General features: G+C 44.6%; 1 protein-coding gene across 1 annotated transcript in view; it reads left to right on the top strand.

The window, feature by feature from the left end:
• Positions 1 to 23,761, top strand: part of NFKB2 (nuclear factor kappa B subunit 2) — a 63,640-nt gene extending 39,879 nt beyond the window's left edge. The window contains exons 8-22 of the mRNA XM_069753284.1: positions 678 to 782; positions 2,790 to 2,875; positions 3,368 to 3,506; positions 3,739 to 3,855; positions 5,225 to 5,446; positions 5,638 to 5,779; positions 5,885 to 5,999; positions 10,888 to 11,095; positions 13,232 to 13,401; positions 14,697 to 14,799; positions 17,417 to 17,652; positions 18,848 to 18,914; positions 20,032 to 20,204; positions 20,282 to 20,393; positions 22,844 to 23,761. Of these exons, the coding sequence (XP_069609385.1) occupies positions 678 to 782; positions 2,790 to 2,875; positions 3,368 to 3,506; positions 3,739 to 3,855; positions 5,225 to 5,446; positions 5,638 to 5,779; positions 5,885 to 5,999; positions 10,888 to 11,095; positions 13,232 to 13,401; positions 14,697 to 14,799; positions 17,417 to 17,652; positions 18,848 to 18,914; positions 20,032 to 20,204; positions 20,282 to 20,393; positions 22,844 to 22,995 (2,147 nt within the window). The 3' untranslated portion in view covers positions 22,996 to 23,761. The remainder of the gene's footprint in view (positions 1 to 677; positions 783 to 2,789; positions 2,876 to 3,367; positions 3,507 to 3,738; positions 3,856 to 5,224; positions 5,447 to 5,637; positions 5,780 to 5,884; positions 6,000 to 10,887; positions 11,096 to 13,231; positions 13,402 to 14,696; positions 14,800 to 17,416; positions 17,653 to 18,847; positions 18,915 to 20,031; positions 20,205 to 20,281; positions 20,394 to 22,843) is intronic.
• The last annotated feature ends 3,149 nt before the right edge of the window (positions 23,762 to 26,910 follow it).

Raw genomic sequence — 26,910 nt, 5'->3', positions numbered from 1 at the left:
GTGAAGCAGCAGCTAGAATGTATGGGCTGCTGAGAGGACCTGACAGGAGCCCCTACATTCTAGCACATTCACCACTGAGACGGCTAGAATGTATGGGCTGTAGTCAGGACCTGCAGGGAGCCCATACATTCTAGCCACAGCCGAGCAGGAGCTGTGCAGCCGACTAGGTGAGACGGCCGTGCACAGCTCCAAAAAGGCTCCCGGGCCCCAGCGCCGCAGTGCACAGTATTTTACTGCATGATGGGGCCCGATCAGTAGAAGCACAACAGTGGGGCCCCGGATCTGCGGGCCCCTCTGTGTACTGCTGCTGACCGGGCCCCATACAGCAGTAATGGCTGTAATGCCCTGATGGCGGCCCTGTGGGTGATAAATGCAGAAGTGGTGCATGTGTTTCTATTATACTTTTCCTCTATTTGTTCCACTCCTGGTTTTGGCTTACAAATACTGATGTAAAATACTGACGAAATACTGCTAGTGTGACGGCAGCCTAAAAGTGCCTCTAATTTTCTGTAAGTATTTGTCATTTTTATAGCAATATACTTTTACCTTAGCATGACATTATTTACATACTGATAAGAAGCGTATAGTGGATCGGTACAATCCAATATTCTAATATAATGCCAGATTGTATTCATTGAGTACAAGTTACTTACTCACTTTAATTTTACTCTTGACAGAATCTCCTGGTGCCTCCAATCTGCGCATTTCCAGGATGGACAAGATATCTGGGTCTGTGAAAGGAGGAGATGAGGTGTACCTGCTCTGTGATAAAGTGCAGAAAGGTAAGGTATCGCAGTTTATTCCCTGAATTTTAGAGGTAAACATTGATGTGGACATAAATCACTAAGAGGCGCTCAGGAGAACACAGATAAGAGCAGCAAACTCCCTGGATTCTCACTAAACTTTCTGATGCCACTAATTGACAGTGCCACTCTGATAATTTAGAATGCCTTTTTTTTAATGAAACCCAATTGCAAAAATTATTTTTAGACAAGAAATGAAAGCTTTAAAGTACAAGAAAAATAAAAAGGTGTCTATAGAAACTTTCTCCTTCATATCATTGGGGGATACAGGACCATGGGTGTATGCTGCTGCCACCAGGAGGCTGACACTAAGGAGATACAAAGAGATTAGCTGCTCCTCTGCAGTGTACACCTAGTACACCGCCCAACCAGTAAAAGCTTAGTGTCAGTAGGAGACACGTGTGTTCTGATCTTCAGACCACATCTACAGCTTTTCTTATTTTATTTTTATTTTTATCTTCAGCATCTTCAGAAGATTACAGGGGCGATGGATCCCTTAAGGGCTCCGCTGTCCCCAAACCTTTTTTGTGTACTTTTTTAAATGAACTACATTTTATTTATTATGCTTATATAGCGACATCATATTCCACAGCGCTTTACAGACATTATCATTACTTTCCCCATCGGGGCTCACAATCTAGATTCCCTATCAGTATGTCTTTGGAGCGTGGGAGGAACCTGGAGGAAACCCACGCAAACACGGGGAGAACATACAAACCCCTTGCAGATGTTGTCCTTGGTGGGATTAGAATCCAGGACCCCAGAGCTGCAATATTGACCTTTTTAAAGTGGTTGTATCCAGGATTTTTATTTTCTATGAGGCACTGGATTGATTAAGCAGGGGTTGCCCAGTAGTGGACAAGCCCTTAAAATAACTGCAAAGATTTATGGTACTGTCACACATAACGATATCGTTAACGATATCGTTGCTTTTTGAGACGTAGCAACGATATCGTTAACGAAATCGTTATGCGTGACAGCGATCAACGATCAGGCCCCTGCTGGGAGATCGTTGGTCGCTGGGGAAAGTCCAGGACTTTATTTCGTCGCTGGATCTCCCGCTGACATCGCTGAATCGGCGTGTGTGATGCCGATTCAGCGATGTCGTCACTGGTAACCAGGGTAAACATCGGGTTACTAAGCGCAGGGCCGCGCTTAGTAACCCGACGTTTACCCTGGTTACCATTGTAAATGTAAAAAAAACAAACACTACATACTTACATTCCGGTGTCTGGTCATGTCCCTCGCCTTCCGTTTCCCGCACTGACTGTGAGCGCCAGCCGTAAAGCAAAGCACAGCAGTGATGTCACTGCTGTGCTTTACGGCCGGCGCTCAGTCAGTGCGGGAAGCTGAAGGCGAGGGACATGACCAGACACCGGAATGTAAGTATGTAGTGTTTGTTTTTTTTATATTTACAATGGTAACCAGGGTAAACATCGGGTTACTAAGCGCGGCCCTGCGCTTAGTAACCCGATGTTTACCCTGGTTACCCGGGGACTTCGGGATCGTTGGTCGCCAGAGATCTGTCTGTGTGACAGCTCTCCAGCGACCACACAACGACCAAACAGCGACGCTGCAGCGATCGACATCGTTGTCTAGATCGCTGCAGCGTCGCTTAATGTGATGGTACCTTTAGTCTCTGTATCAGAAAAACAAATCTGACTGCTTTTATTATTATTATTATTATTATTTTATTAGCACAGAACCTGGGACCTAAAAAGGAACTGAAGATAACAATGTGGTGCTTCAATTAATTGCTGTTGTTTAATTTATGTTCACAACAAAACAAGCAATCAAAGATTTCCCCAAATATTGACATCCTGTAATATTTATATTGCGTGTTTGCATCCAACTATCTTTAGCACCAATTTTTAGGTTTTTTGTTTTAATTATTGGTTGGCAATGTGTTTGCAGAGTGGGTGACACGACAGGGTAATTTACTCACTGGGTGTTGTGCATCTTCATGTGAATTCCTGCTTATTACAGATGATATTGAAGTGCGGTTTTATGAAGATGATGAAAATGGATGGCAAGCTCTCGGGGATTTCTCACCAACTGATGTCCACAAACAGGTATGGATGACAAGTTCCTCACTTTCCTCATGTGTATGTGGAAGAGAGGAAGAGGACTAGAACTTTAGTGTCACCTAATAGAGGTAGTAATCCTAAAAGTCAATATTGACCCTTTAACGAGCCTTGCAATGTGACTTGGGACACTGTGTTTCGGGGTATTGCCCCTCGTCAGTGCAAAGTGTAAGATCTGGTTTTGCTGGGTGAGAGGCATCTAACTGTCTTTGCGGAGAGTGACATGTCATGCCTGACATGCCAAGGTGAGGAGACTTTTAACCTTGCAATGTTTCCCTGGAAAATGTAAATATGCAAATTGTCTCTTCAGTAAGGAAGAGGACTAGAATTCTATACCAGTAGTAGCCATTGTAAAGACCCTTTAACGAGCCTTGCCACATGACTTGGGATAAAAACCAAACCGGATTCTCCATTTGCAGACACGGTGTGTATATATATGTAATGATGGCACCAACTGATCAATTCCTCTTGTCCATCCAGTATGCCATTGTTTTCCGGACTCCTCCTTACCACAAACAGAAAATTGACCGTCCAGTCACTGTGTTCTTACAGCTGAAGCGGAAACGTGGAGGAGATGTTAGTGACTCCAAGCAGTTTACATACTACCCAATAGAGCAAGGTAACGTGCCTATGTTCTTGTGTCTGTAGGGTATCTATTAAGAGGTATCTCTGCAAGCCAATGCTATAGTTGTAATAATGTCCAAAATATATTATCGTTAATTGCTAGTAATAATCCCCATTATTAAGTGTAAGTGGGCGCTGAGGTCCCTTTATCTTTTCCCAGAGCAGGTTCTTGTTCATTGTTTGTTAAATACAAATATATCAGTAATTAACGTTTCCTTTACTTACAGACATAGAAGAAGTGGAAAGAAAGCGAAGGAAAGACTTGCCATCACTAAATCACTTTGGTGGGGGAGCACCTATGGGTGGCGCAGGAGGAGGACCCGGAGCATTTGGTCATGGAGGTGGTAAGTTCAATTTTTGTGAATTAGGCCTCAAAAGAACTCAAAAGACATTTGTCACTTGTCTATTTTGTTTTGTTCTTAGTTTATGGAAGACTGGCATGGGGGTAGGATTCAGGGATGTGGTGTTTGCTATACTTTGTAAATTTTTAGTACATCATTCTTTTTTGGGTATGTATATATATATATATATATAATTTGTGCGCAGTAACATTTCAATTATTTTTTCCTATTTTTGCACTTATGTTTTTCTTTTTTGCAGGAAGAGTTGTAATTTTGAATAACACCATTCACTTTACTATATAATGTACTTAGAGAGGTTTCCCACAAACAAAAGTTCAATTTTACTCAATAGATCTTGGAATAATAATAATTTCCACAATAGGGTGTGTTTAAATAAATTGTCCCTGTGCTGAGATAATCTTATAAATGTGTAATGGTCTCTGACCGTGCAGTAACATGGTCTGTTCATACCACAGCTCCTAGGCAGAGGAGGAAGAAAGCGAGGATACAGACAGGACAGCAGGGGATCACAGACCATTCTTTATGTGAGATGAAACCTTTCCCTGCCTGTTTTTAAAAAAGGTTTTACTTCAAAGAAAAAAACAGCTGTGATCCTGTGCTGTCCTGTCTGTATACTCTTTTGCTTCCTCCTCTGCCCAGGAGCTGTGATATGATCAGACCGTGTTCCTGCACAGTCAGACACGGGTATTACACAGTGCACAGCAGGGGCACATTTATAAGATTATCTTAGCATTAGAACATTTTATTTAATCACTTCCTATTGTGGAAATTGTTATCATTCCAAGATCTATTGATTAAAATCAACTTTTGATTGTGGGAAAACCCCTTTAAGGATGGGGAAAAAAATCTTTAGAGTGTAGAATAACTGAAAATGATGCACAATAACAATTCTTGATGAGTAATGACTTCCTGTTTCCTTTTAAAAGGTTGTTCCCATTTTCATAAATGGAAATTGTTGAATGACGCTTGTAAAAACAAGCACTTTTGCGATTTACTGCTTATTTAAATTTTTAGCCTTTCTAGAGATTTTAGCCCTTTTCTTTACTGCTCATTGCCTAGTAGACGAGATTAGGCGGTAACATCGCGCTCCAGCAATCCCGGACGGCATCAAAGCTGTGCTCCAAGCTCAATAGACAGCAGATCATGCAGAGTGTTTCCCAGCCCTGTTCTAACAGCGGTGGTCAGTCTCCAAGGCAACGTGCTGTAAACAGAGGAAAAGTGTTAATTTGTCCAGAAATGGTGGAAATTTTAATAAACTGAAAATTGCTAAATTTATTGTAGTTACAAGCACTAACCAACAATATCCATTTATGAAGATGGGAATAACTTTTAAAATGTATTTAATTGTTAGGAAACCAAATGAATTTTCCACTTGGAGGCTTTCACACTGGATACTACTCGCACACTGGCAGGGCCTACCAGAGTGGCGGCTACAACATAAACGACGCATCATCTGACTTCAGTGATACAACAAAACTATCGTCAAACCTGAAAAAAGAAGAACCCCCAACCAGCCCACCACCAGAAAGCTCCGCATCCCCACATCAAGATTCTCAGGGCAGCACACAGCAAGGTATGGAGAACACGCTCACTATTTTCTTTAGCTGATTGGCCCCACTATATGATGGTACATTATTGATTTCCGTACCATTACCTGGTTTAAGATGACACTTCCTCCAGTTTAGTTTTGATGCATATTTTAACTCTCCTTCACATTTTCTGCAGCTGAAAAATTCATTTTATTTTCTTTTTTTTCCATCACAGTTCACATATGCAACATGAGAATGCTGTCTCTTGCCCAGCGCACATCCAGAGCCTTAATGGACTATGCAGTAACTGCAGACCCACGCATGTTGCTGGCTGTACAGAGGCCCTTAGCGGCTACACGGGATCAGAATGGGGACACGTAAGAAGTTCTTGTTGACTTTAATAGTTTGATTCACTTCATGTGTAGTACTTTATTTTTCTACATGACTGTGTGAGTTATTAATACAGTATATTAATTCCCCAGACCGCTTCATCTAGCCATCATTCACGGACAGACCGTTGCTGTTCAGCATTTGGTAGACGTCCTTCGCAGCGTGCCGAACCAACAGATCTTCAATATCCGCAACAACCTTCACCAGGTACGTCTGCTTTTCTCCACATCGATTTTTACATTTACCATCTGCACTGTCTGTGGGGAATATACAATTCTTGTGGCTCATTTAGGAGAAGCGACTGTAAACTGTAGAAAAAAATAGGCGACTTTATCAATACTAATGATTTTTTGCACAGTGTTTTAAAATGGGTCAGATTTATCATGGCGGCTCATGCTGTGATATCGGGCATCTTTACATTTTGATTTGTAAGTCACCACCTATTAGTTGGAATATCTTGTGTTTAGGAATATGTGCCTTTTTGGTGCATGTATGGCCATAACCCATCCTGTTAGACCACTCTCGTGAGTGTCAAACTTTCAGATAATGTCTAACATATGTGTATATATATATATATATATGTGTGTATATATATATATATATGTATATATATATATATATATATATATATATATATATATATATATATATATATATATATATATATATATATATATATATATATATATATATTAGCTATTGAACCCGTTCTACGCCCGGGTGGCTAGCATCTATATTGGTATATGGTCTCCATCCTGGTATGTGCTGCTCCATCCTGCGTCCCCATCCTGTCATGAGCTGCTCCATCCTGCATCCCCATCCTGACATGTGCTGCACCCATCCTGACATGTGCTGCACCCATCCTGCACCCCCATTCTGACATGTGCTGCTCCCATCCTGCACCCCCATTCTGACATGTGCTGCTCCATCCTGCATCCCCATCCTGTCATGTGCTGCACCCATCCTGCGCCCCCATCCTGCCATGTGTTGCACCCATCTTGCGCCCCCATTCTGTCATGTGTTGCACCCATCCTGCACCCCCATTGTGACATGTGCTGCTCCCATCCTGCGCCCCCATTCTGACATGTTCTGCACCCATCCTGCGCCTCCATTCTGACATGTTCTGCACCCATCTTGCGCCCCCATTCTGTCATGTGTTGCACCCATCCTGCGCCCCCATTCTGTCATGTGCTGCTCCCATCCTACGCCCCCATTGTGACATGTGCTGCACCCATCCTGCGCCTCCATTCTGACATGTTCTGCACCCATCCTGCGCCTCCATTTTGTCATTTGCTGCTCCCATCCTGTCATGTGCTGCACCCATCCTGCGCCTCCATTCTATTATTTGCTGCTCCCATCCTGTCATGTGCTGCTCCCATCCTGTGCCCCCGTTCTGACATGTGCTGCTCCCATCCTGCGCCCCTGTTCTGTCATGTGCTGCTGCCATCGTGCGCCCCCGTTCTGTCATGTGCTGCTCCCATCCTGCGCCCGTTTTGTCATGTGCTGCTGCCATCGTGCGCCCGTTCTGTCATGTGCTGTTCCCATCCTGCGCCCCCGTTCTGTCATGTGCTGCTCCCATCCTGCGCCCCTGTTCTGTCATGTGCTGCTGCCATCCTGCGCCCGTTCTGTCATGTGATGCTCCCATCTTGCACCCCCATTCTGTCATGTGCTGCTCCCATCCTGCGCCCGTTCTGTCATGTGCTGCTCCCATCCTGCGCCCCCGTTCTCTCATGTGCTGCTGCCATCCTGCGCCCCCGTTCTGTCATGTGCTGCTGCCATCCTGCGCCCCCGTTCTGTCATGTGCTGCTGCCATCCTGCCCCCGTTCTGTCATGTGATGCTCCCATCTTGCGCCCCCATTCTGTCATGTGCTGCTCCCATCCTGCGCCCCTGTTCTGTCATGTGCTGCTCCCATCCTGCGCCCCTGTTCTGTCATGTGCTGCTGCCATCCTGCGCCCCCGTTCTGTCATGTGCTGCTACCATCCTGCGCCCGTTCTGTCATGTGCTGCTACCATCCTGCGCCCGTTCTGTCATGTGCTGCTGCCATCCTGCGCCCGTTCTGTCATGTGCTGCTGCCATCCTGCGCCCGTTCTGTCATGTGCTGCTGCCATCCTGCGCCCGTTCTGTCATGTGCTGCTGCCATCCTGCGCCCGTTCTGTCATGTGCTGCTGCCATCCTGCGCCCGTTCTGTCATGTGCTGCTCCCATCCTGCGCCCCTGTTCTGTCATGTGCTGCTCCCATCCTGCGCCCCCGTTCTGTCATGTGCTGCTGCCATCCTGCGCCCGTTCTGTCATGTGCTGCTACCATCCTGCGCCCGTTCTGTCATGTGCAGCTGCCATTTTGCGCCCGTTCTGTCATGTGCTGCTCCCATCCTGCGCCCGTTCTTTCTTGTGCTGCTGCCATCCTGCGCCCGTTCTGTCATGTGCTGCTACCATCCTGCGCCCGTTCTGTCATGTGCAGCTGCCATTTTGCGCCCGTTCTGTCATGTGCTGCTCCCATCCTGCGCCCGTTCTGTCTTGTGCTGCTGCCATCCTGCGCCCGTTCTGTCATGTGCTGCTGCCATTTTGCGCCCGTTCTGTCATGCGCCACCATTGTATTATATGCCCCCCATAAGATGCTCCATTATATATGCCCCGTATGCTGCTGCTATATATATATATATATATATATATATATATATATATATATATATATATATATATATATATATATATATAAAAAAAAACCATACTCCCCTATCGTCGCTGGGCGCCGAGAGCTGGGGGCCTGAGCAGGCGGGGACACTGGCGCGCTGTGGGGGTCAGGTGCCGGAGTCACCGCTAGCTCAGGCCCCCAGCACTTGCTATACTCACCTGTCTGTCCCGTTCCAGCGCTGCGCGCCGCCATCTTCCGGCTCCTCTGGCTGTGACTGTTCAGTCAGAGGGTGGCGCCGGCGCGCATTAAGCGCGTCATCGCGCCCTCTGAACTGGGAACGTCACAGCAGAGGACCCGGGACACAGAGCCGCACTCAGCGCTGGAACGGGGGACAGGTGAATATACTTACCCTCCTGGCGGTCCCTGACTCTCCGGTGGAGATCGCGGTGTGCGTTCAGTGTTTACGCATACCGCGATCTCCTGGGAGCGTCACTCTGTGAGGCCCAGACTGCGCCGGCGCTTGCGCAGTCTATAAAGGCTTCGGACAGAGTGACGCTCCCAGCGTTATATTATAGATATGCAAGTCACGAATTGCAGGCTTTGTTTTTCTTGGTGCAAATAATTGTTCCAGAATTCTGGAACCTTTAACGTGATATCCGCCCCCCTCCCCTCCATTGTGCATAGACAGGCTGTTCTGCGACAGGACAGCAGAGTCAAGATTATAGGTCGTGGGAAGTCGTGAGGATTTTGTATTCTTTATGGCAACTCATTCATGGTTCAATAAATAAAGTAGATTTAGCGAATTGCATATACAGATGTTCCCTCATATATTAGCTAGTGTACCTCCAGAAGCCAGATGCACAATTTGCAGGTTTTAATGTAAAACAATTAAGGTTTCTGCTCCAGGCCCTATTTTATCATCAATGGGTAATAGGGATTTATCTGATATATTTCCATTTTTGCCACCAGTACCACATCCTTTTTTTTTTTTGTTACAGGAACAAGTTAATAAGAAAAAGCCAAATACAGTTTCTTATTTTTATAATTGTAATGTATCTGTGAAATACACATGACATAAGGGTGGTAACACATGTGATCCTTTTTAATGCACCCATTTATTTGTAATGATTTTTGTCTGTGTAATAATGTTCATGTGAGTGGCCACATTGACTTGCATTGGTCCTTGTGCTCTCCGTATTCTATAAGTTGTGCATACAAACATTTAATATGTTCATCTAATACGAGCGGCTCCACGACACAGATCACGTGTGAGTCTTTCAGTAGGTTCCATTCCTGATTTTGGTTTACAAATACTGATGGAAATTATTCACTAATTACTGTTGAATAAGACGCATGTGCTTGTGCATCTTCTAGTTGCCATTTTCCACCATGAACTGGAGAACGTTTGTCGTGATTCACTCCGCTTTTTTGGTTATAAATTATCATGCATTTGTTGGCCACGCTTGCCGCACTCGCCCACTTTTCCTAATTTGGTGGAGCTGGCCAGGGCTGGCATGGAAATACACAACGTGGTACGTTTTTGCATAAATACAAATTCTATAAAAAATTGCGACATTTTAAACCAGTTTTACTCAAGAACACTGGCAAAAACTAATTGAAGAACCAGTTCTCATAGGTATAACTGAAGCTACACAGACGCCTACTCTGTAATTCTTATCAGTTTTCCTTTTAAAGGGGTTGTCCGACAGTAAACACACTTTTTTTTTTTTTCATTTCTTTTTTTTAAAGCCTTTGAATAATAAATGGAAGCATATGCTGCTTCCATTGCTCCTGCTTCTGCAGCACTGGTTGCTTAAAAAGTCTCCAGTGGCTCCATAAGTGATGTCTGCCCCTTTTGTAAGTCCCAGCACCGCTGCCTCCAGTTTCAGAGCGTCATCAGAGAAAGTTCAATGATGCACTCTTCTAGCTCCCGGTCCGCTGCAGCCAATCACAGACTGTGATTTCCAAACTGGACCGAGACCTCTTTGGAGCTCACGCAGACCCCCCAGAGCGGCCTGTGTTGGAATGGGAGTGTACCTCTATTTATTGTTTTTAATCAATTTAAAAAATATATATATATATTTTACCGTCGGACAACCCCTTTAACTCCGCATAAAGCCTGCAAATGATTTTGACAGGTATGTCAGAGCTCAGGAGTCCGGAGCAATCATTATTACAAATGTTACCACTGCGACAAGTTTATTTTTTTAAGGGGGAATGTAGGTGTCCCAGTGCTTTCTCATGAATAGGCTCATCATTAACATGCATGTATATAAAGGGCCTCCAAACCTGAACTCCATGCTCCATAATCTGTAGATCTGTCATATGAGGTTATCAGAGCGACCGGATAAGAAGAAGAAAGGCGGCCATTGGCAACAACCTGTATGTTGTGACCTAGAGGCTCCAGGTTACTGTATGATGGATGTAAATACTTGTCTTCTTGTCCTGTTTCTTGTTGAACAGACTCCTCTGCACCTTGGAGTAATCACCAAGCAGCACCAGACCGTTAACATTCTGCTAAAAGCCGGAGCAGACTCCACAATTCTCGATGGCTATGGGAACTCCGTGCTTCACCTGGCAGTTCAGGCTGGAGATGTTAAAATGCTTCAGGTTCTCTTGGAAAACACATTTTCTGGATACAAAAATCTTCTGAACATGCCAGACTACAACGGTAAGCAGGGTTATCACAGTCCCTTATATGTGCACTTTTCGCCTTAATGGGAACCTATCTGCATTGCCCTAACCATAGGCAACATGAAAAGTAGGAGCCGGCCATGGGGAGGGAGTTAACTCTTTAGCTCCTTTCCGGTGTCATTTCACCTGCCTCTGCTTGATTGACAGGTGTTTCCCCATTTGCACTGACATAGGCCTGTCAATCATCACCGCATTTTAGAGTAAAACTTATTTCACTGCAATGAGAGAGCCTGCTGCTTCTTCATGCTGTTTGTGGTTTGGGCAGCAAGAAACTGCTGACAGGTTCCCTTTAAATCTCTCACAAGGGTTAAAAAGCTTTACAATGGCAGTAATTATTGCATACTTGTCAGGTAGGTGAATCCATGCAAGTACAACACCATGACAATGTCCATTAGTCACATCCATTACTGTATAAATGCATTCATTTCTAGAGAGGGTTTGTATTTTCCACATGGGAAAGCAGTGTGCAAGGACCCTATATAGCAGCACACATAATCCATATGGGTCTCTATTACAGGTAGGGTCGGACTGGCCCACCGGAGAACCGGAGGATTCTCCGGTGGGCCCAGGCACTGACACCTGCTGGCATATTGGCCAGCAGCTGCCTAGGTCCCCCACTGCTCCAGGAATGATGATGTGGTGGGGGCAATGATGATGATGGTGGTGGGTGCAATGATGATGATGGTGGTGGGTGCAATGATGATGATGGTGGTGGGGGCAATGATGATGATGGTGGTGGGGGAGGCAATGTTGATGGTGGGGGAAGCAATGATGATGGTGGTGGGGGAGGCTATGATGATGATGGTGGTGGGGAAGAAAGCAATGATGGTTGTGGTGTAAAGGACAAAGATGGTAGTGGTGGAAAGGACAAGGGTGGTGGGGAAAGAGGCAATGATGGAGGTGGTAATGAGTACAATGGTGGAGGGGGAGAACAATGGTGATGGTGGAGGGGGCTGTATTATACCCTTTCAGGGGGGCTGCATTATACCCTATGAGGGGGCTACATTATAATTCTGTGAGGGGCTGCATTATTCTCTTGAGAGGGCTACATCATACTATATGAGGGGAGCTGCATTATGCCCTATGAGGGGCTACAGTATATTCTATGGGGGGGGCTGCCTTATGAGGGATTGGCATTATACTCTGAGGGGGCTACATTATATTATATGTGGGGTGCTGCATTATTCTCAGGTGGCTACATCATACTATATGAGGGGATCTGCATTATGCCCTATGAGGGGGCTACAGTATATTCTATGGGGGCTGCCTTATGAGGGGGTTGCATTATATTCTAAGGGGCTACATTATATTCTGTGGAGGGGCTGCATTATGCCATATGAGGGAACTACATTATATTCTATGGGGAGCTGCATTATACCTTATGAGGGGGTTGCATTATATTTTGTGGGGTGCTGTATTATACCCTATGATGGGGGCTGCATTATATTCCATGAGGGAGGCTACATTATATTCCATGAGGGGGGCTACATTATATTTTATGAGGGGGTTACCGCAACCCCTGCTATATAATTAAGACATGTATTACCTTATATTATACCCGGATATTAGCGTCTTTTACCACACAATTGGTGGTCTTGTATTTATTTCTATGTAGCTACATAGTGGGCCCCAAGAATGATTTTCTCTGGTGGGCCCAAGGTGCTCCAGTCTGACGCTGATTACAGGCCTGTCTGGATTATATGTCCCTCCATCGAGATATTGGCATGTGATTGATTAGATCACAATTTTTTCATTTCATGCTTTTCACAGAATTTTTTTTTTTTATGTGCCTATATATGAAAGAGCATAATTTTCCTTTTTCAGTACTTGAGTCAACGCATTTGTCACAGGAGCGCATGTACTTGCAATAGGAAAATGGGTAGATACTGATTTTGATTAGTGTGTTATTACATATGGATAGTTGCAGGAGCTTTTACTTTTATGCATAAATTCGAATAGCATTTGAAAACCTGATCAGCGGGGGACATATTCCCTAGGGAAGGGGGAGATTCAGTATTACACTGTGTCCATTCATATGAATTAATGTCCTGTCCAGCCACATTCACCTTGTATCTGAGCCAGCTCATACATGACATCTGTACAACTTTCCTAGGTTTATACCCAGTTCACTGGGCCGTTAAAGTAAAAAGTGATAAATGTCTGGAACATCTGGTGAAAAGTGGAGCTGAAGTCAACGCGGCCGAACGCAAGAGTGGAAGATCCCCCCTACATATGGCTGTGGAGATGGACAACCTTAATCTAGCCATGCATCTTGTTAAGAAGGTAAGCATGGGAATATTTTTTTTTTCCTATGACAAATAGGCTTTATTATCCACCATTGTAGACACACTTTGCTTTTTCACATTTAGTGTTGAAAAATCTATTCTGGACACTTTTTAAATAACATTACATATATGGAAATAAATGGTAAAGGTTATTGGTTGCTTCTGATAATGTAGATATTTGGCAAGGAAGTTTTCCAAAAAGGGAATCTATCACAAAGTTTTTGCCACCTAATCTCAGAGCCGTATAATGTAGAGACAGAGACCCTGATTCCAGCTATGTGTGACTTATTGGGCTGTTCGCTGTATTTTTTTTTATAAAGTCGCTGTTTTATCAGCAGGAGATGATCACTAAAGGACTAGTAAACCTGCTGCCATGTAGTCCTCCATATTCATGAGCTCTGTATAACCCCGCCACCACCACTGACTGACAGCTTTCTGCCTATGCACAGTGTACATGGAAAAAGGACTAATCAGTTATGTGGGCAGGGTTACACAGAGAACTGCTAGATCAGCTGCAGATAAAACAGGGATTTTGTTAAAGCTGCAGCAAGCAGCCTGGTGAGTGATACATCACTGGAATCAGGGAATCTTGTCCTACATTGTGGTGCTCTCAAAAGGGAATCTGTCACCAGGATTTTGCAACCCAATCTAAGGCAACCACCCTAAACTAAAGCAGTCTTCTGGCAAGTAGCCCATTGAAAGAGAAGTGCAAAGTTTCTATTGCTTTTGTTCCATTGCTCACCATCTCCCAAAGACCGAATTCACACAATACAATATCATTCAAGTTAAATCCAGTTGTTGTATTTTTTTTTTATCAAACCATTTACAGTTTTCTATATTACAAAATTGCAATGTATCCGTAAAAAGGATGCTGTATGGGATCAATGTTTTTTTGTTTTTTTTTCTGCACAACCATAGACTTGAATGGATGAGTCTGAGCCAACCTGCAGAAGAAACTAGTGCGTGCTATGATTCCCCTCCCCCCACAAGCAGATTTGGTCTGTGACTGCAATCTCATCTGCACTGCCCCATTGAATTACATTGGTCTGAGTGATGTCTATTCTTCACAGACCGCATTCAGACCAAACAAGCCCTAACTGAGGAAAGAGTCTTGCTTCTATCCAGAGGCTGACGCTTGCACTAACCTGAGACATGGCAGTTCAGGGTTGTGTACACACAGCACAAATCTCTCCTCTGTCCTTGGCTTACTCTGATATTATTGTCAAGCCATTGTAAAGATCTCACTTCCAGCAGAATGTTACATTCCTCACTTGTTTGTATATTCTTTTTCAGCTGGGTGCAAATGTAAATGCTCAGACATTTGGCGGAAATACCCCTCTGCATCTGGCTGCCAGCCTTGGTTCTCCAGTCCTCACAAAGATGCTCATCAATGAGGGTAATTATAATGTGTTCTGCAGATTTCAAAACTGATAGGGATGAGGGGCCTTACATACAAGGATAGGGATGAGGGGGCATGCATACAAGGATGGGGATGAGGGGGGCATGCATACAAGGATGGGGATGATGGGGGGCATGCATACAAGGATGGGGATGAGGGGGCATGCATACAAAGATGGGGATGAGGGGCCATGCACACCAGGATAGGGATGAGGAGCCATGCACACCAGGATAGGGGTGAGGAGCCATGCACACCAGGATAGGGATGATGGGGGCATGCATACCAGGATAGGGATGAGGAGCCATGCATACTAGGATAGGGATGAGGAGGCCATGCATACGAGGATAGGGATGAGGAGCCATGCACACCAGGATAGGGATGAGGAGCCATGTACACCAGGATAGGGATGAGGAGCCATGCACACCAGGATAGGGATGAGGAGCCATGCATACCAGGATAGGGATGAGGAGCCATACATACAAGGATGGGGATGAGGGGGCATGTCAACACAGGATTCTCTGGGGTATGTCTATAGAATGCTATGCATTATTTTCCCTCTGTGATTCACTAGAGTTTGCTGAACGCAGACTGTTTTAGCATGGGGTTTTAATTTTTTATAACCAGAATTTGAGATGTTTCATGTTACCTGAACCATGAGCAGCATCGATCAGGGACATGCATTTATGCTTCATTCTGAATTGCTGTGGCACTTAAGAGAAAACACAATTTAAAGTGGAGTCAGGAGCTGGACACTAGTCATCTGTTCAGGCCCCCGCTGGCTTCTGCTTGGCTTGATTGATAAGCATGTACAGCAAAAGACTTGTCAATTACCGTATATACTCGAGTATAAGCCGACCCGAGTACAAGCCAAGGCGCCTAATTTTGCCACGGAAAACTGGGTAACTGCATTGTCCCCTCATCCCTGTCCTGCTATGTGTGGCTCCCCTGATCTCCTAGTTGTATGCATGGCTCGGCCTCCTCCCCCCTTGCATTCATGGCTCTGCGTCCTCTCCCTTGTATGCATGGCTCGGCGTCCTCCCCCTTGTATGCATGGCTCGGCGTCCTCCCCCTTGTATGCATGGCTCGGCGTCCTCCCCCTTGTATGCATGGCTCGGCGTCCTCTCCCTTGTATGCATGGCTCTGCATCCTCTCCCTTGTATGCATGGCTCGGCGTCCTCCCCCTTGTATGCATGGCTCGGCGTCCTCCCCCTTGTATGCATGGCTCGATGGCTCGGCGTCCTCCCCCTTGTATGCATGGCTCGGCGTCCTCTCCCTTGTATGCATGGCTCGGCGTCCTCTCCCTTGTATGCATGGCTCGGCGTCCTCCCCCTTGTATGCATGGCTCGGCGTCCTCCTCCTTGTATGCATGGCTCGGCGTCCTCCCCCTTGTATGCATGGCTCGGCGTCCTCCCCCTTGTATGCATGGCTCGGCGTCCTCCCGCTTGTATGCATGGCTCGGCGTCCTCCCCCTTGTATGCATGGCTCGGCGTCCTCCCCCTTGTATGCATGGCTCGGCGTCCTCCCCCTTGTTTGCATGGCTCGGCGTCCTCCCCCTTCATACTCGCCCTCCTTGCTTAGTCGCTGCACGTCCCTGCATCTCCGTTGTCCTGGCGTGGCAGTGAGCTCTTCCTGTGCTGAGCGGTCACGTGGTACCGCTCCGTAAGATAATGAATATGTGCTCCACCCCTATGGGAGTGGAGATGCGTGCATATTCATTACCTTAATGAGCGGTACCATGTGACCGCTGAACACAGGAAGAGCTGCCACACCAGGACAACAGAGATGCAGCGACCACTCGAGGAGGAGGAGTATGATGTCACAGCCGCCGGCTCCTGATGCCGCTCCCCCTCCCCCGTCAGCTTTCTAGACAATGACTCGTGTATAAGTTGAGGGGGGCGTTTTCAGCACAAAAAAATGTGCTGAAAATCTCAGCTTATACACGAGTATATACAGTAAGCAGAGCTGGGTGGTGAAAAAAGGTGGTGGCCCAGATGACTGGTTTCCCTCTTCCTACAGTCCTCTGGCCTCCCTTTTCTTAGGATCCTTGGTCTCCCTGTTGCTAAAGTCCTCTAGAGTCCCTCTTTCTCGGGTCGTCTGGTCGCCCTCTTTCTCGGGTCGTCTGTTCGCCCTCTTTCTCGGGTCGTCTGGTCGCCCTCTTTCTCGGGTCGTCTGGTCGCCCTCTTTCTCGGGTCGTCTGGTCGCCCTCTTTCTTGGGTCGTCTGGTCGCCCTCTTTCTAGGGTCGTCTGGTTCGCCCTCTTTCTCGGGTTGTCTGGTCGCCCTCTCTTTCTCTGGTCTCCCTATTCCTGATGTCCCTAGGCATTGCTTTGTTTCAGAGTAAATTTCTGCTGCCTATGTTCCAAGCGGTATTTAATCACCTGGAAGGTTCTCATAGTTACATGCCATAGTAATAAAACCGTATACATTCATCTCAATCTAGTGGTGGCTAAAAGGTGCTGGAATCAGTAAGTGAAAAACTGAAGGTGTTGCTTAAAGATGGGCATTCATTTTAGACCGTACTTCCCTTAGGCTGGTGTTTGCATTGACATACCTTTTTTAGTTTGCTGTTTTTTCTGGGTCTTGGAGAATTGACATTTTTTTTTTTCTGCTTGTCAGGTGCAAATGCTCTTTTAGAAAACGATGAGCCCGTGCATGCAGCTGCCTCCAGCGACAGTGATGATACCGACAGCGAGTCAGATGTGGAAATGGATACCGACTCTGACCAGCAGGGGGAGACTGAATCAGAAGAGGATGGCACCATAGACGCCGAACAGGATAACGGAAGAATACACTGTGGTGTCAAGAGGCGGCATCCTGGACACAGACCGCTAGATTTAACCAAAAGTCAAAAGGTAAGGCTTTCACAGTGATGTCAATACAAGGTATTTATTACATGAATTAGTCTATACACAGTAAGTTGGAGAATTCTACAATATACAAGTACAGTTCATAGTGTAATTGTGGTTTCAGGTGGCTTTTCAGAATAGACTGTTATGTACATAAAGGAATAACATTATTTCTGGCCTTTTATATAACTTGTAGCCTTCAGTGTTATCCATTTGATCTTGTCACTAGAGGCCACAACAGCAGCTCTTTGTGTCTTTTTGCTTCCCTCTCTGTCCATCTCCTTTGCGCCTCCCTTTACTATACACTTAGCTTAGGCAACCACTGTAATCTGATCCCTCAGTGAAGACCGATGTGTGCTGTTTTGGAGATTGCATGATCAATGCAGGGGGCGGATAAGAAGTGACTGCATGTAGAGGGAGGCATTTTTCACTTAAAATATATTTCTAAATTTCTTCTTTTAAGCAAAAAATTGGGCAATCATTATACTTGTAAGGATATTGTCCCTTAACGCTAAGGTGGCCCTTTACTTCCGGTGTGAGATTCATTCATTCTCCTTTCTTATATATCTGAAATGCAGTGAGTAGAAGGGGCATCTGTTGCGGTTAGTGCCCCATTTACCCCTACCTCTGTGTCACTGTATTGTACTCTGCATCTTCAGCCCTGAGTCTTTGAAGCTAATTGATGGATATTGTGTAAGCGCTTGGCTCGTGTCCCCCAACCTGTCAGCTACGTGACGCATGTCTGTTTTTTGCAATCTGTCATTTGGATAAAACTCGCAGCTCAGAAGAAAAGAGAGTGACCATTTAACTGAAATATCACAGCTGATTTTGCAGCTTCATGTCCTCACAGCACAGAACAAATTGTACATCAGAAATGCCGGCACGTAGGGTTCCTGGGTGATAAATGGTGATATCTAAACCTGTCGATTTCTTGCATAAAAGAGAATAAAAATGTCTTTGAGCCATATTACCAAATATAATGCACAAAGCTGTTGTAAGCAGCTGAAAATCGGATAATGTCGGATACATGAGACCAAGGATGAGTTTCAAATACATTTTTGAAGGCAGCACAGTTCATAGAAGTTTTATTCTTAAACCTTGCAGACAAATCTGGACCGCTGTCCCTAAACGTACACATGCTATACTATAGATTGTACCCCATACTAATGATGGCTTGCCTATAAATCGCTTTGTATCTTAGGTGCGAGATATCCTGTCTAAACATCCACCTGGAGGAACACCTAGAAAACCAGTGGGACCAGAGCCAGGTAATGTTGCACATCACAACCCCCTTTTATTGCTGAAGAATAGTCCTAAATTCCTGTTGTACATTCATTACCATTATCGGCACACAAAATAATAGATTGTACAATTCTTCACCAGTAGTATGGGTGAAATCTGCAGAAAAATTGCTGAAAGAGTAGACATGCCTGACAAGTAAAAGAAAAAGAAATGTTTGCATGAGACTTCAGGAATGACATTCACTTTACTAAGACTGGGAAATCCTTCAGGTTTTGTGACAAAGCTGCACAGGAAAAAATACGTGTGCCCAGACGCTAGGGAAAGTAGATCAATTACCTTTGCATTTTACACAGTGTAATACATGAATCCAATAAAATGCATCATAGCCTTTTGTTGGGGAAGATCTCAGTTGGGCTTTGTTCTCCAAGAAATAAGCCACCGGAGGGTTGTGTGTTGGGGTTTTTTTTAGGGGGTCACAGGAGTCAAGAGCATACAATACCCCAGCACTCTTGATGACTTGTACGGGTGTCACCTTCCCTCTAACTCCACATATTTCAGCAAAGCAGATTCAAGCTATCGTGAAAACACAAGTCACAATTTCTGCACAGCTGCAGTGCGCCCAAATTTAGCGGAGTTTCAAAGCTTTTATGCCATTTTTTTTTGTCTTAAAAGATTTGATCAGTCAACCCTTAAATGTGTGCTGGGTACAATGCTGGATTGCAGGGTTGGTTGGTTTTCTGCTGGAAGCCATAGATGGGTAGTTATGGCAGTGAGTTGGAATAAATTCTGCAAAATTAAATGGAAATCGTGGACAAAAACCTGCTGCCGTCTGCAACAGGACTGGGATTGTAGGTGATTTTTAGGGAAACAAGAAAAAAAGACCAATAATCAAGTTCTGAGATGACCAAGTCACAGCCATCTCTTTGAGCTTGGATTTTGTCTGTGGATCATAGATGTCCACTTGTAATAGATACAAAGGTTCAAAAGTAGCTTGTGATGGTTAGAAAGTAAAATGGGCTTTAATTTATAAATTGGCTGTATACATGTGAACCCAGAAGAATAAGACAAATGCGGCTGAGCCGGCAGACTTCAGTGCGGTGGCATCGATGGATTTCAAAGAAACCTTTTGCTTTTTTATTTTAGTGAATGTCCTTTCTCTGGAGACCAATACTGTGCAGCGTCTTGGGAGACTGTTAAATCAGGGCCAGACCGGATCTGATTGGACTGAACTCGCCTCACGTCTACGACTTCAAAGCTTAATTGACACTTACAGGAACACTTCCTCCCCGACAGAAAGTCTTCTTCGAGGTTATGAGGTAGGTTGGTAGTTTGTGTTACACTTCTGTGGGTAGCCTTTTCTGTTAAGTAGCTAATATTCTTCTTTGTTTATTAGCTTGCTGGTGGAAGCCTAAATGAGCTAATCCAAACTCTACAGTCCATGGGATTAAATGAGGGGGTCGAGCTCCTACGGAAATCGGACACCTACATCAAGCAGGAAAATCAAGGTAGGCCTTTCTACTTGTACAGTGAGTGATAGGCCCGTCCTGTATGGCGAGCAGCTGGTGTAGACGAGTATCCTTATGCCATATACATTGCAATTTTTTCCAGAATTATTCTCTGTGTAGCCTAAATGCTCTCCAAAATATTATTGATACATGATAAAAGCTTTGTGTAGTGACCTATATTCCGGGAGTGGAAAGAGTCTGTATCCTGCTGATGGTGCTGTAGATGTGGACTGAAACTACCGGTTTACATAAGCTTCAAATCAATTGTATTACACTGATTAACCATCCATATAGGGGACTTGCAATCATATAAAATTCATACCCGGAATCAGTATTTTAATGTAATTTTTGCACAAAAATCTATTTTTTTTAAACATGTAAATTGCTTGGTGCACTGTTACATTCTTTGATTTGCATATTAAGCGCAGTCTCTTACCTTGATTGTCTACACTTGCTTGGTAAGGGCAAATGCTGATTAAAAGCAATCCCCGTGTCTGAGATTGAGCACTATGCTCCGTGTCAGTGCAGGCGCGCGCACGATGCGCTTCTGACTGTCTGCTGCCGTTGCTGAATATTCCCGGAAGTGTTGAGCGGAGCTCCCCCAGTGTCAGTGCGCAAGTGCAGAAACTGCGATTGATTCTAGATCTGCTATTACCAAGTAAGCGATGTCAGTCAGGGTAAGGGACCGATCTTAACATGCAAGTCAAAGGGTGTAACTGCACGAAGCCATCGGCCATGCCAAGGGTGCGGGGAATTTCCCTCATTTGCATATTAAAAAAATTTCTGCAAATATAATGCAGATGCCTGATATAATTTTTTTGAGGGGCCTGGTCCCATATATATAAATGTTTAAATGGGTTGTCTTGTCTTAGATTACAAGTCTGAGGTCACACTATGCCTTCAGATTTGTGAATCTTCACATCGCGCAGTGCTGGGAGAGGTGGGTGTCTGACATGTGTACGGTCACACACCAGTGTGCAGTGTGCACGATGGGAGGATTCACAGATCTGCTGTCGCTGTGTGACTGCAGACTTGTACCCGAAGGAACCATAGTTTTAGCAATATTTGTATGTTCAGTTGGAATTGCATTTGTTTCCAAAGCTAACCAGAGGCAATAAGTATGGTTATTTGCATGTGAAATATGAAGAGCAGATTCTCTGCAGTGTTGGTCTGGTTCATTAACATATGTTACTATTCCCCAATGAGTAGCTACTTGATACTTCTGTGATATCAGAACAGCCAGATACAGATTTTCTCCACCTCGTTATGCTAATGCCTCCTATTTAGTTTACACACCTTGAAATCTTTAAAATCAAGGAGGCATTTATCTACATGTACACAAGTCTACCTATTTGTAGACCTAAAGCATAGGATCCATTCTATCTTGAAACTCCTCTAATAAATATGTAAACTTGAAGGACCAGACATGTTAAAGTCCAGTGTGCCCAATCTGCCTTTTCCTGAATTCGGTTGTGGTTAGCATGTTGAAAAACAACCCATTAAGAGACTCATCTGATGTGTAAAGTCACTGTCAGTCAACCTTGCTCCATTTTCCTCCTGGCAATAAGCGCCTACAAGCAAATTGTTTGCTAGTGAAACCTTTAATGATATCAAATCATTTATAGTGGATGCTTTCCTGAAACGGAAAGTACTTGCAAGCAGCATAATACAAAGAATAGCAGGTTTACCCAGAATCCTTTGCAGTAGGCGGAGCTATGCAAATCATCTCTTTCCACCCCGGTCTAATCCACAGCGCTTGGAACCGCCAAGCGTGCAATGCTGCGGATTAGTTTCTAAATTTACACAGCCAACCAATTCCTACCTGTGGACACGTGTTTCGGGCTTTAGGCCCTCATCAGCACAGGGCTGATGTAAGTTGATGTATGAGTGTAAATTTAGAAACTAATCCGCAGCATTGCACGCTTGGCGGTTCCAAGCGCTGTGGATTAGACCGGGGTGGAAAGAGATGATTTGCATAGCTCCGCCTACTGCAAAGGATTCTGGGTAAACCTGCTATTCTTTGTATTATGCTGCTTGCAAGTACTTTCCGTTTCAGGAAAGCATCCACTATGTATTTCCTTTAAGTAGAGGGCTTTTAGGTCTCTTTTGTCCCGCTACATTTAGCCCAACTTGGGTCTCTCCCTAAGGTGGCTAGCATATATGTATCAAATCATTTAGATATTCACAAAAATTAATGGTTGGGTGTGACATTAAGGTCCAAATAGTCATTAGGCTGCAACATCTCCGTGTACTTTAGGACCATTTCTGGAACTGCATATTGACATTGTTGGGTAGGGAAGACTTTAAGAGTTCTTCAGAGTAAGCAGGATCAGTTTACATATACGGATATAAGATTCAATCTACAGTGAGAGAATAGCTTTGTTTCAGATGTCATTTCAGGCTGAACTACATACAGATCTGGTGGTGACCATTGATGTTTTCATTTCTAGAGTCAAAGGTGGACAGCGCATATGGAAGCCAGTCTGTGGACAATGACCAATCTACGGCTTCAGAACCTCAGAAACCTTTCCCCACGGGGTGTACAAGGATGTCTCCTACACAAGAACTAGCACCACAGACAGAACCAGCGAGCGGACAGTAACCGGTCACCAGATAATGATAAACTCTGAGGAGATCTATTAATGGTAACAAGGAAACCTTACACTTGGTGGTGGATGGGATGACCTGAGGACGAGTTCTTTCCTAGGGATGCAGTTGGTGATAATCTAGAATACATCCTAAAATCACAATTTCATCTAATTCTGATGGACACTTTCCTGCTTTTGCTTGCCCCTCCATCCTGTTTGTGTGCTCACATGCAGAAGTACAGTAACTGATGAGAAGACCCAATACGACCAACATGAGCCTGGAGTTCTGCACAAAGACTGAAATAATATGTGAACCCTTCCCTTTGCAGACCGTATGAATGAAATGCAAGTTAATTGGAAACTCAAGCACCAGCAAATGCAAATTATGTCACTTAGTCATAAGGAAGTGTCTGCAGAAATCTGGAGTAATCGGCTCCTAGTGTTCCCGTGAAATGGAGCAGAATATCACTTATATTGGTCATTTCCAACACATGGCTCTCCAGTAGTTGTGAAACTACAACTTCCAGCATGCCCTGGGAACTGCTGAAGAGCCACAGGCTGCAAACCACTGTTGTAAACTCTAGTTTATTCGCTCTTATTACTGTTATTTAAAGGTTTATTTTTACTAAAAATAAATATCTTTTATATGTGGCAAATTTTCGTAATCTAGAAATGTGTAAATTCTCTGTCAAGAAGCGGTTATTGCTTTCTTTTATGATGTTCCAATGTGTGGGGATCCTATAAGCTAAACATTCAATAAAATAGCAGCAGCCACTTTTATCCATGTCTTGGAGTGAAATCTTGCCTTATAAAACATGTACTAATCTCCATCTGAGATTCATAATGGTTCCCAATACACCACATTGTATTAGGAACAGTTAGAATGATCCATTGTGTAGCAGACATTTCTCATACTATTAACTGTGTTTTTGTAACTACTGATAAATGATTGATCAGATGTGCGCAGAAATCTCCTGTCGGTAGGCTCCACTTCTGGCTCCAAGCACATACGGCAACAAAATGCCAAGTTGTCTTGGGTTAGAGAAGCGTCCGCAGTAAAGATAGGTGGGTAAATAATCGAGGCATTTTCCCGTACTAGGTGAGCTGATATAAATGCTTTTTCTATGTGTATGTATGCATGTAATGTAGTGCGAGCGTGTTAATATACTCTCCTACCATTGCTCTCTCCGGTGTCCAGCTCTGCTCTTCTGAATGACCTCAACGCTCTGCAGATTCCTCTGGGTCTTGCTGCTGCTCTCCTTGTCACTTGGATGTGACTTTTACAATGTAAGCCTATGGAGCTTCAGTCCCTATGGCTTTCGTTGTAACAGATTGAGCCGACAGGTGACGTCACTGAGAAGATCAGGAGAACAGCGCTGGACACCGGAGAGGGCTGTGGTAGGTGATTATATTAATATATTTACACTACATGCCGCTATCACTAGCGGGTTGGGGAATACTCACTTGGCTGCGAGATTTAAGGCACACAGGAACACTTTCCACTTTAAATAGTCTATGCGGTTTATTATACAGTTATAAACCATACCACGACCAGTCCATTACACACTGTATCGGAACATGACATTAGGTTGCGGTCACTAAACATGCTGGACCTTACTCCGTCCAGTTACCATGGCTGACTGCACAGTTCATTAACTTACCTTCGTCAGTACACACAGTCCCCCAACTCTGGGTTACCTTCCTGGAGCTCCTGCTCCACATGCTGACCTCCTGTCAGTCCTCTCTCCTGGGGAAACTGTCTTACTGGGATCACCATCCTTGTGACCAGGGCACTCACGACAGTCCAGACCCGCAGAAGAAACGGTAGCTTCCCCAACACAGTGCCGTCACAGACTCTGAACATACGGCCTCTCCATGTGCTATTCACTAAGTCCTACTCCCAGGATCTCCCAACACAGGCCTTCAGATCCATGGCCTCACCATGTGCTCTTCAGGGATCCGATCCTACTCCCAGGATCTCCCAACACACCGGCTATCCAGGATCTTACACACAGACGATTCAGGTCCATACACTCTCAACCACAGAGACCATGTGACCACGCCATGGTCATATTATATACTTGTAACCACTCCCATAGGTGAGAGGTGTGTGTGGTTAGTCAGACCCTCCCAGCTCTCCGACTAACCCTGTAAGCCTCCCTTTAAAGCTACACAAACACAACTCTTATGAAACTACAAGTCCCAGGACAACAATACTGGCTTACAGCTCAGACTCCCTCTGCAACACATACCGGCCATTTACAATCACGCCAGACACTGTCTCAGCATCATAATTATGCCTGCAACTGCCATGCACTCCCATGGCCTCCATACGCTTCTGTGCGTATTCTGAGAACATGCAGCGCCCCCAGCTGTAACGGGTCACTGCATCACAATGCACATAGACATGTAAACAATAGTGGAAGTGCTTCTTTAAGTTCCCATGATGAGTTTTTGATGCTATTTTTTTTTCTACCCCCCAAAATACAGCATATTACAGTTCCAGCAAAGTGGACCGGATTTATAGAAAATATCCTGCCCACTGTGCATTTTTCTTTGTGCTGTGTAGACTGTGCTGTGCTGCGTGTGTTTAAAAGTCACATGTCAATTTCAATTTTGGGTACGCTGAGCTTTTGTGCAAATTTTCGCCATAGATTCTAAAAATCTGCAGGTAAAAAAACGGATGTAATCCAGATGTCACTATATCTATAAAATTTCCCAAATACTAGGAAGTATCAAAAACACAGCAGTAGCATTACAGACCAAAAAGATAAAAAGCACAATAACAGATAAATGAAGTTACTTACGTTTTTGTTTACATAAGGTCCAAGTGACCACGCCAGTACTCTGGTCAGTATTTCACCTAAGTATTTGTATGCCAAAACCAGGAGTGAGAGAAAAAGTAGAATAGAAACATGTCGCCACTTCGGTATTTATCACCCACTCTTGGTTTTGGCTTACAAATACTGATGTAAAATACTGAACGTGTGAACGTGGCCTTAGAGGAAAGGTATAATTAGAAACACATGCACCACTTCTGCATTTTTCACCAAGGCCACGTTCACACTTTCAGTATTTGGTCTGTATTTTACCTCCGTATTTGTAATGCAAAATCAGGAATGGAACAGTTACAGGAAAGTATATTGGGAAAAATGTGCATCACTCCTGTATTTTTCACCCACTACTGGTTTTGGTTTACAAATACTGAACATGGACTGCCAAGTGTAGAAAAATCTGCAACGTCAAAAACGCAAGTACTCAGTGTAGTAGCGTAGCTATAAGCTCCTCTTACACAGGTGGATTGGTTTCAATGCTGATAGATTTTTGCCCATAACAAGCATTAATCAGTGCATATTTAACCCCTTCCGAAACGCATTAAAATGGCGATCATTAAGGAGCCTGATTCCCCCAATAAAATAAGGGAATAGTGCTGCCTGGTGATGGCAATTCTGGCAGATGACAGCCGACACCCTGCAGTATCGGACCTGGATGATTTTGCGACCATTCGGGGACGATTAAGCCCTTAAATACTGCTATCAATCACGACAGCTGTATTAAAGTTGTTGCAAGGTGGTCACAAGACCCCCCTTAGTAACCATCGGACCCCTGCAATAAGAATCACCGGTCCCGATGGTAATAATGGTACCCTGTGATGATGTGATGACCCCAGGATAAGGTGGCCTGTGAGATCCAGCTATAAGCTAGCTTTCACAAGCCGTCAGTGAGACACTGATTGCTCTCATGCACTGCAGTACACGAGGACTGCAGTATATGAGACCAATGATCACGGTGGGACTAAGTAAAAAAGTGGAAAAAAAAGAAAAAGCTCACACATCACGAACATCCGTTTTGCCACTCAAAACAGCGTTTGTGCTAAAAAAAAGTACACATAATTGGTAACGACGTGTCCCGAACGACTCACTCTTTAA

Source organism: Ranitomeya imitator, chromosome 2, assembly GCF_032444005.1.
Source record: "Ranitomeya imitator isolate aRanImi1 chromosome 2, aRanImi1.pri, whole genome shotgun sequence".
In the NCBI taxonomy this organism is placed as follows: Eukaryota; Metazoa; Chordata; class Amphibia; order Anura; family Dendrobatidae; genus Ranitomeya; species Ranitomeya imitator.
Note: the sequence above shows the minus strand (reverse complement) of the source record. Positions and strands in the feature narration are given on the sequence as shown.